At 40.3% G+C, this 10,851-nt stretch overlaps 1 protein-coding gene across 1 annotated transcript; it reads right to left on the reverse strand.

Moving 5' to 3' along the window:
• Positions 1-5,542: 5,542 nt before the first annotated feature.
• LOC133709272 (uncharacterized) lies at positions 5,543-10,170 on the reverse strand. Its single transcript, XM_062134950.1, has 6 exons — positions 10,027-10,170; positions 9,837-9,917; positions 8,824-8,916; positions 8,627-8,719; positions 7,782-8,031; positions 5,543-5,731 (listed from the first exon to the last, which is right to left on the reverse strand). Coding segments are annotated over exons 1-6 (576 nt in total). The 5' UTR covers positions 10,028-10,170; the 3' UTR covers positions 5,543-5,673.
• Positions 10,171-10,851: the final 681 nt, after the last annotated feature.

Raw genomic sequence — 10,851 nt, forward strand, 5'->3', positions numbered from 1 at the left:
TCATCAATTATGATGGAGTTTCTATCCCACGTCTCATGTACACTAGTGTAAGTTTCATAGAGCTCTATATTCTCGGGAATAGGTTCTAACGTTGAGGCGTCCCCCAACTATAACCATAACCCGGAAGATACTCATGAGACGGATTTTGAGTGTCGATGATCAAAGGATTGGAATGTGCCAAAGTATCCTTCGAACCCACGGGCCTCCCATGCATCCTAGCTGGGGCCATGGCCTGTAACGCCAGAGTGCCACTCTCTATGGCGTTAGCGCCATGCCTACCTCTGTGTAGGGTGGCGCTACGTCCTCTCGTAGGGACGTCCATCCTTGCAGGCATGTTTGCAGCATATTTGTGTGATCTCGTCACTTTAACAGGGATCGAGATGAGACATAGTGGGGACAGACTACGACAATTCATGTCGTTCCTGTTGAACATTCGTGTTCGTATCTCCCCCTAACGACGGGAAGACTGTCTCATCAAAGCGACATCCGCAAATCTAGCGGTAAGGAGATCGCCTAGCAAGGGCATTAAGTGGCGGACGATAGTTGGAGTCTCAAATCCAACGTAGTTGCCCATTCGTCTATGAGGACCTATCATAGTGAGCTGTGGCAGCGCAATTGGCACATAAATGGCTCACTCAAATGTGCATAAGTACAAAATACTTGTACGCAATCACTAGCTGTAACGCAGAGAGACATTGAGTGGCGGTAGGTCGTAGACGAATTAGCATGACTGCATGCGATATTGCATCACCCCAGGCGGATATAAGAAAATTGGTGCGCATTACCAATGTCCGGACTACCATCGTAGTCGTTTCCGCGAGACCATGTGGGTGTGTTCATGGGAATATAATGTCCAACATTAGTCCCAATGCAATAACCATCGAAAGTCTTCGATGTAAACTCTCTAGCATCGTCAAGTCCAATTGACTGAATAGAATGATCCGGGGAGTGAGCCCGTTGTTGTATGATATGTGCTAGGAGTGTAACATAAGCAGCATTACAGGTGGACAATGACACAACACGGGACCAGCGTGTTGGCATATCAACCAACATCATGAGATATTTAAACGTCCGCAAGTTGGTGGAATCAGTCCACAGAATCCCTACAGATTCTATGTAAGAACATAATAAGTATTTTCATATCCTTTGCATAGGACGGTCTCAGTCCTAATTTTCCTAAGGAAGTGACTTTGTAAAATGAGCGAGAGGCCTTAGAAGCAACCAATGAGAGTTTTGGTTGGGCCTGAGCGTTTGAAACGCATATTGAAGCAAAGTTTGTGACTACATCACCCATCATGGTGTCATGACCATGGGAAGTGGCATCCATGGCGTTATAACCATGGGGATTGACATCCATGGCGTCATGGCCATGGGTAGCTCCATATATGGCGTTGTCACAAGGGACTTGGGCGGCCATATGGCGCCCCAAGACAGCTGCAGCGCCAGATGCTGCAATTGTTGCGGTCTTGCTAAGTCCAGGAACCAATTTTTGATTCTTGCTTCATTTCGCTCGAGGGTGTCCATGTGAAGTCTTTAGTAAACGGATCACCATATTGGATTTAATAGCTCGAATAGTGACATAGAGTTCACTAGAGAGACACATAAACTTCTCTAAGATGCGCCTTCGTTCGCAATCATTAGAGGCATTACAAAGGAACTCATTTCTGTTCTCTACATGCGTTTTCGCATGGAATCCGTTGGCTATCCATAGGTGCGAGTTGCCCTAGGAGCATAGAGAGTTTCTGTGACATTAAGCAAGGTGCCAATTGGCAAAGAGAACTTGGGCTATTCCATGTCCTTGAATTAATACTGATGGCCGAGCCATCGTAGTCACAAAGTAACATGCTCATGAATCAAAATGGAGTCAAAATGAAAAGAACTCAAAATTTTATTCATAAGCCAACGGAGTACATCATTGTCTCTTAACCATTAGGAAAATCTAATCCAAATGCTTAGCTAATGCAAAACAATGGTAGTCGTCTAACTTCTTTCGGTAATTCCAACGCAAATGTGACCAGGTGAGTAGGGAGATGTCGGTGGAGCAAAGCTCGCTTAATTACCACTTATCTCAAAACCTTCCTAGACATCACATTTACATTGAGTACGCCTAATTTGAAGAAAGACTAAACCATAGGCATCTACTACAAAAATAATATGGCAATTGCCTACATCTCTTGGAAAATAAAGACTTAAACAGAATTGGCGATCTATTGATCCCAGCCAGATTCGTAGTCTTCAACCCTTCACTCTAGATCATCTTCTTGATCTTCTTGTTCTACATAGTGAGCTTCTCTTGCTTCACAAATATGCTTTGTAGGCGGTGACAAGTTCTTCACGAGCTCTACAAATGTGTGCCCAATGATCAGACACTCCACATTGAGAACATACATCTCTTTGCTCAAACTCCATTGATTGAGGCGCTTTGAAAGCGTCATTAAGATGGCTCTTAGTGTTGGTGGAGCCACCAACATGGCCAGAGGCGTTGCCTCCCTCTCTCTTTCCACGTTGACCTCTTCGGTTCCGTGTTCGCCTATTTTGGCGATTACCTTCCCAAGTAGAGCGATTATATGGACCAGAAAGTCCAGAAGTATCCCTAATGTTAGGGTTTTGCTCTTGGCGCCTTCTCTTAGGGGCGCGACTATAATTGGATTCTGGAATATGCTCTATTTCCACGGATCTCGAATTATAGTTCTTCACAAGGATGTTGTCATACTTTTCAGTGACATTCATAGCTCCAATGAGCTCATGAAACCTTGTGATCAGTCCTGCAGTAACATCAATTCGATAGTTCTTAGCAACCATCAATGCAGAAATGGGGAAGGTAGAGAGAGTCTTCTCAATCAGCATCGCATTTGTGATCTCTTTACCACAGAATTCTATTAAGGATTTAATGCGAAGTGCTTCCGAGTTGTAGTCAAGAACTGACTTGAAATCATAGAAGCGGAGGCTATGCCATCTCACTTCTAGGTCAGGAAGCAAGGAGTCACGGACGTTGCCAAATCTTTCTTTGAGTGAGACCCACAGCCTTCTGGGGTCTTCTTCATTCATACACTCGTACTGGAGCGAATCATCCATATGACGAGTCATTAGGATGATGGCTTTCGCCTTATTTGCCTCTAAGGCTGCTCTATTTGCTTCCAAAGCTTGAGCTTGCTCAACAGTTAGCACTTCCTGGCTAGGCTCGAGAATCGTATCCAGGATTCCATCGGCCTTGAGATGCTGGCGGACATCACGAACTCACCTGTGATATTCAGAGCCAGTTGTTCTCAATGGAGCAAAGTCCAATTTGTTCAGGTTACTCATCCTGAAAGAGAACAAGAAATTATGGTCAGTTTCGGAGCGAAAAAGGCTACCACGAAAACAAATAAAATTTCTGAGCGTAGTCGCTTCTAAGAAATTAGGAATTTCCGAGCGTAGTCGCTTCCAAGAAATTTGATTCCAAGAGGGGTTGGATTAGATCGAAACAATGATGTGTGTGGTCGATCGTTTTCTTCTCAACAAACTCTTAAGTTTGGAGGACTCTACAAGCTCCAAGCTTGGAGTGAGCACGAACCCCCACAGTTCGGCTTTTGGGTCTCCCCTATGAAGAAGAAAGGGGGGGTAGAAGAAGGGAGGTTGAAAGTCCCCGAGAAAAGAAGAGAAATTGAATTTAAAAACTCTAAAAAAGGGAACGTTTAGTAAAAAATACCTCGAAATAAGTCGCCGGAAAATTTGGCCGGAAAAAGTCGCCGGAAAATGATAGGAAAAAGTCATTGACTGCTGACCGGCGTTGACCAATGAGCTGACGTGGCAGTGGGGTCCAGTGGTGACGTGGCAGTGGGTCCGTGCTGACGTGGCGTGCTGACTGGCTGGATGAGCTGGGCCGTTGACTTCTTCTGGTCTGGTCTCTCCTCCTTTTTTGTCTTTTTCTGTAGTGGGCCTTGTCAGCCCCTTTTTCTTTGCATGTGGGTTCCTCTTGTTTCTTTTTCTACCCTGGGCCCCGCTCCCTCTTTCTTTTTCTTTCTTTTCTTCTTCTTCTTCTGCTACCTCACGTGGCCTTCCCTTTTTTTTCTTTTTTCTTTTTTTCTTGTTTTCTGGACGCTACTTCCTCCTCTTTTGCTACCGTGGGCCTGTGGCCTTGTGCTGGGCTGGGTTGGTGGAGTGGGCTGTTTGATCAAATCTGGCTGCTTCTCTTTGTTTCTGGTTTTTTTTTTTCTGTTTTTTTTTTTTTCGCTGGCAGATTTGCTGCCGGTCCGGCTAGTTCTTGGCCGGTTCCTGGGGTGTTAGTTCCGGTTCCTGGAGCCACGGATCGAGGCGCTACGTTTAGCAAAATATGGTTTCAATTGGAGTTCAGAAAGATGGTGAACCGGTAGAATATTTGCTGCGGGTGCTTTGGAGCTTTTGTATTCGAATTTAGGGTTTGGCTATTTGTTTCAGGGATAGGGCTTTGTGCTGATAACGTGTTGTAGAGAAACTGAAATTGAGAGGAATTTTCTGTGTATACTCATTGATAATAGGGGCCTCTTTATATAGAGGATTACAATGCATAGAGTCTGAATCATACAAGGAAAGATAATCTCTAGATTCTTCTAATTAAACCCTATTACCACTAGGTCAAGTAACCTAGAGTTTGGGCCAAACACAAATTAGGGTTTACTTGAACAATATATATTTTTTAGAAGAAAGCTAATAAAATAATTTAGAGCCATTAGATTTTGAAATGATAAGATGGTTTTTTTACTCAAGAATTACATGACATGATTTGACAAATTAGTGATGAGTATAGGTGACATGGCTTGACACCTAAGATTGAGGCCACAAATCTTAGACCTCATTGAGGCCCAATATCATTGCCCTTTTTGGAATTTAACATAAATAAGTTTAGCCTAATTAAGTAAGTTTGGGGTAATGGTTGAACTAACCTTTTAGCTAACCCTAAACCCTAAAGCAAATCTCGTTTTTTGCCCGTGAGTTGTGACATATAGGTTAGGTGGAGAGAAGAAAGATCTATCACTGCAGGTTTGTATTGGAGAATCCTAAAAAGTATGGAAATCGATGATATTGGTTCTGATAACAGGCACTCGGTGCACGACTCCTTGAGGAGAGTACTGAGGGAGAAACTGACTGATAACCACCCTGGTAATAAGCTCATGATATTGAAATTAGTGGTACATGTGGCTCTCTTAGAGTCCGGTTTTGTGCGGTTCAACCCAGGTTCAGTTTCGGGTAAATCGGTTTTCTATACTTTGCCTGAGATTCTACAAAATGATGGTCAGGTTATTGAAGGGATTGTGATGGTGTTTCCCAGTCTGAGTCCATTCTTGGCGGCCTACCGTGACGGTTACCCTGTATGGTTGGATGAGAAGAAGTTTGCGCCTGCCATGATCGATTTTGTTTGGGGAAACAATAGATTTGATAATTATCATGCGAATGTGGGATTACTTGAGAGACAAGTTATGGAGATTAGAAAGATTGTGAAGAATGAGATTGCATTGCCATTACTAATAGATCTTTGTGCAGTCACCGGTTTGCGTGCTCCACCGTGCCTTATGGGCCTTCCTGCAGAGCTTGGAGCAAAGATTTTGAAGTCGCTGCCTGGTGAGGATATTGCAAGAGTGTCATGTGTCTGTAAGGAGCTGCGAAATCTGGCTAATGATGATGAGTTGTGGAAGCAAAAGTTTGCCGAGGAGTTTGTCATAAATTGGACTGAAGTTGGAGACTGCAAGTCTTGGAAGTCCTGGTTTGTTGCAAACTGGAACAACAAGAAGGAAACAAATAAAAAGATTATAGTGGGATATTGGTGGCGCCGGAAAAAAATATGATAGGGAGTGGCCTCCTTTGCGCTAAACTCCAAAATTGCAATATCTATATGTACTAATAAGCATCCTTAGTTCTCCAATTGCAGCTAGAATGATCTTAACTAGATTTCTTTTCCATGTTCTGTTTTATTGTTGACGAGTTCAGTATTATGTAGCTGGTTTTGTTGCTTGATTGTGTGGATATAGTCTTCATCTTTGAACATTACCATATTTTTCAGCTTCCTCATAAACTGAAAAAGATGGTACCATCTAAGCTATTTGATAACAGTAACCTTTATTCCTTATATTTTACCATTTCTTTGTCTAAAGATGAAAAAACTCCAATGATGTTCTTTTTCTGCTGCAAGTTGATCGCGATGGCTTTCATCTTGTTTGGCAGATCTTAGACTAGGCAATATCCCAAGTCTTTTGTTTTGGGTTAGTGTGCAGACAGCACCAGATGCACTGCATTTTATTGCGCCTCGATCATCAATAGTGCATGCATAAGCTTTTGAGAATTTATTGCATGTACTAATGATAAGAACAGGAAAATGTACAGATTGGAATAGAAGCAGATCGCTTTCTTATACACGTGGGAAAAATGAAAGGCGTGAGCTTAAGCTAGGGTGGAAAATGAAACCTAGAAGAGTTCACCCTCTCCTAAATGATTAATCTCCTACCTCTATAATCTCAGAGAAATTTCTCTCTCTCTTTGTTAAAGAAATGGTTCTTTTTCTGGTGTGGCTTGACTGCTAATACAATTTCTGTAGACTAAAAGGGGTCTCAATACAAAGTATCGAAATTTATGATCATGATGGGTTTTCTAGTATGGCTTTGGGTAGCTAAATTGCTGAATGAGAGAGGTCAATCACCATGGATTCTAATTCGAGAATCTAGCTTCAATTGTTTCTGGCATAGGATTTAAGAGTGGCAGAAATGAAATGATGAGGCCTTCACTTATGTACCTTCCCTTAGAGCTTGTCGTAGTCAAATTTGGAGTCTCTGCCTAGTATTGATATTACCTAACTGGAATGTGTTTGTAAGGAGCTGTTGATAAAATGTAAAAGAACATGAGAGTGTTTTGAGAGAATTTCTTGTGTATTTCTTCTCTGAGTTCAAATTACATTTACATCAACCTATATTGACCTCTTTGGCGTTTGCCCTATACAATTCAAAGTAAATACGTGTATGGTGATTGTGAGCTTACTACAATTCAAAGGCTCCTCCTTGTCGCTTTGTCTGCTCCACTGCTCCAGTCAGATGGAATCTTATCTGTTCTCTGTCTTGGAGCATAAGGTTGTGCTTTGGCACTGATGTGAGCAGAGACCTGCATATTATCTAGTTTTGGACCACTATTGCCTCTCAATCCCGTAACAGGATTGTTACCAAACTTCAATCCTATAGTTTTGAGATCTTGATACGGAGTGTCATCGAATTCCAATCCTAAATTAGGATTGTTTTTACTTTCCAGTCCTATATCCTTAACAGCTGTAAAATCTGCAAATGGAAGAGAACTTGTGGAAGCAGAATATTTGGAGTTTGGCACATATTTGCTTGAAGTTTTGGTTTACTATAAAAACTGAGAAGCAAGGAGGGATGGCTGAGGCAGAGGAGAGTTTATGTGAGGAAGGAGAAGAAACGAGGGATTTCCAGACCCAGTGCTTTGCTAGGTGGAGAGCATTTCAGATGGATATCATAGAGGAAAAGAGGGAGAAAGTCAAGAATACAATAGCAGAAGATACAAAATACAATAGTAGCAAAATTTTGCAAAACTTTCATGTCCTTGTGTGAAACATCTTTCCCCATAAACAAAGCACAAGCTATTGCATCAGAAAAGGCAGATCCAATTAATATCAGTATAGTTCACACAACTGTAAGCACTGATCTAATGGTTACTACAAAAAGAAAACACTGAAATTGTCACACAGCTAGGTAGATACATTCTATATCAGTGTAATTCATTCATAACACCCATCTAATGTAAACTATAAACCAAATACTCACTTTTCCTTAGAGCTTGATTTTCCAGTTCTTGATGGCCGTATCTGACTTGTTAGTTTTGATGCTGATCCTTTCCTTTCCTTAAGACAGTTCTCAACTAAAGTCCCCTTGGATTTTTTTGTATTTATGGAGTTTTCAGTAATGTGGAGTGGAATACATGGTGTACTTCTATTCTGAACCAAGCTATGATTCTTCAGAGCAGATGGTCGTTGTGCTTTAATCCTATTTTTGTTTCCAATCACCGTATCATTGTCTGAAAACATATAGATAGTGAAAGAGTCCATCATATGTACACAGACTAATGCTGCCGAAACTTGCACATAAGCTAGGTAATGATGCTATTTCAAGTATGTTTATGTAAATTTCTTCAATCTATCAATAATCTTAATCATAAGGGTTTAGCCAAATGGAATTACATCTGCATCACATGTGCTCATTGGAGATTCATGCACAATGTATTATCCAACAGTATCCCATCGTCTGCTATCCAATTTTTACACTTCTTGCACAGTATCTGTTCATTAAGAGTACTAGTTCTTAAAAGAGTCCATATAAGGTTTTTAAGAGTCTATATCAGGACATTAATCACTGGATAAGTGTAATTCCTAAATCATAAAGTCTGATTGCACAAATACCTTGATAACCGATACATAATCGACTTTCTAGTTTCAAGTATTATAGGTATTCCAAGGTTATATAGATTATGGTCACATCTATCTTGGTCTTCTAAATGAGAGTTATTAATAGTATTTTAGTAACAGCGGGTTTAGAAATATCCTACTGGTCTCTTGTTTAAAGTTTTCTCAACTGGTACTGTATCATATAAACGAAGGAGGACAAGACATTACCAGGACTGGATAAGACAGCACGAGGTGGAGGGATTGAGCTGGCTCTAATATTTTGTTTATTCATCTCTTCAATCTTATTGGCCTTCTTTGCTCCTGTAAACAAGAGCAATGAAAATGTCAAAACTGCAAGATATACAATAAAAAGGATTTTTTTCCCCTAACAAGTAGGATAAACACAATTCACACTAGAACTGTACCTTCAGCAACAGAGATCGATGGCATAACTACTCTTGGAACATAAGATTTTGGAACTTTTGCAACGGTAGCTGGAGAAACATCTTGGTCCTTCACTATAGAGAAATAGAATTGTCAAATCACTGTTTTAAATCACCTGATTGACCTAGGGAATATAATAAACTCCAATGAATGAGAATTTTGTTATTGCATTAAAGATTGTAAGGAAGAATGCAAAAGGAAGCAATCCTTCTCTAGTGAGGCAGTAGATTAAGAAATCTTCTCAGTTTTTCCGACTAGTATTGAATCTACGGTCATAGACTCAGAGGAGTAAATCAATCCTACACGCAACCTAACTTAGACATGAAAACTGATGCTTCTTATGTCTTGGGAAAAACATAAAGATCGGAACAAAGGTTTGCACTAAAGCTTCTGTATTATTAGTTCAGAATGATCGTAAGAAGCAGATAATATATCATCTCAGCATGTCAGTGTCACAAACAAGCCCAAGATTCAATTACAAGGCTCAAGGTTATGAGGACCGGGGAGGATATCACTATGGCATTAATTTCTGAATACAAATCCTATCCACCACTGCCTGAATTTGGAAGTGATGCATGTGCAATTCAAAAACTGATCAATTGATCAGTCTGCTCCCCTCTGAAGACCACAAGTATAGACCATTTTTGTACTACTGCAAGTCAGTGCTGATATCTAAAAAGATCATAAATTCCAATTCCTGTTCATTCCTGGGAATTACTAATAGGAATGAACTCAAAAAGAAGTTTCTTTACACATGCTTTAACTTATGATCAACAAACATAAGTTTAATACCAAGTATATTTATGTTTACAAATGAATTCAAGCATGCTAATAAGACTGAGCAAGGAGACTTTCAAAGTTGTGAATCTGTGATTCCCAGTTCTAGTATGTCAATTAGCAAAACATGTAACCAGGACTGAAATAGAGCTAGAAGGAGCAGAAATTTACTAATTAATTCTATTTTTCTCAAAAGAGAGGGGATCAAAAAAGAAACCTGGAGTAGAAAAATCAAGAAGGGCATGTTGATCATCTTTCTCTTCTTGTTGCCTGACCTTCACCTTGGGATACACATACACTTAAAAAAAGAGAGAAACAAGAAAACCCAGTTCAGAACAAAAACCAAACTTCTTATAAAAACAGAACCCAGAAAGTAAAAAAGAAAGAATAGAACTTGAGAAACCCACTTGTGTTTGAGAGGTTCTTCAGTAGTTGTTGAAGGGAGCTGAAATGAAAGGCTCTGAATTTGGGGTTGTTCAAAAAGTTGGGAGCAGATTGCTTTATGGGTTCTGTTTGATTCTCTAGTCTACAAGATGATGAAGGTGGAAGGAGGAATCATGGACGGGTCAAAAGCCCCTGAAGGTAGAGACTTAAGACTCATGTGTGTGTTAAGTCACTTTGACAGACACTTGGATTTTGAGACGTAATTGGGCACGCGTTTCAGCTGAGAGATCGTGATTGTGAATCAGAATATCATAGTGGAAATGTCAACGCTTCATTTGGCCTCGTGTTTCCATTTCAAAAATTCAAATTTGATAGGTCAATCATGTGATTGCACGACGACAGGTCGTTCTCGGCCTCCGGGCATGCACACGGTTGAGAAGGAGGAGCGGGTGTTTTGAATCCATGCATTTTTCAAGTGCAGATGTACTAGTGTCTGGTATAGATATAGAGGAATAAGAATCCTCTTTCCACAAATGTGCCATGGGATATTCTAAGAAAAACTAGAGGAAGTGATTTCTCCTTCAAAGTTCTTTGGTTGGATTTTCCTTTGTGTTTAATATGAATCTGGTTTTCTTTCTATATTAGAGGATTTAGTGCAAATAACTAAAGTTAGATCATCATTTTAAAAATTAGGAACCAACTTACTACTTTGTTTAAACTTTAACGTGATTGAATATAGTTTGACTTGAAATTAGGTTCGACAAGGTAATTAGATCAAGAGATGTTTTGCTCTAGGATATCATGATCTTTGATAATGAGGATAATTAAATGGCAACTTGAATTTCGAT

This window comes from Rosa rugosa, chromosome 5, assembly GCF_958449725.1.
Source record: "Rosa rugosa chromosome 5, drRosRugo1.1, whole genome shotgun sequence".
NCBI lineage: Eukaryota > Viridiplantae > Streptophyta > Magnoliopsida > Rosales > Rosaceae > Rosa > Rosa rugosa.

Excerpts from the sequence above, each read along its gene's own strand:
- LOC133709272 (XM_062134950.1), bottom strand. Across the intron at positions 8,720-8,823 it reads ATCGATCTCTGTTGCTGAAG|GAGCAAAGAAGGCCAATAAG; the intron begins GTACAGTTCTAG and ends TCTTGTTTACAG. Across the intron at positions 5,732-7,781 it reads AAATCAAGCTCTAAGGAAAA|TTTGCAACAAACCAGGACTT; the intron begins GTGAGTATTTGG and ends TTGTTGTTCCAG.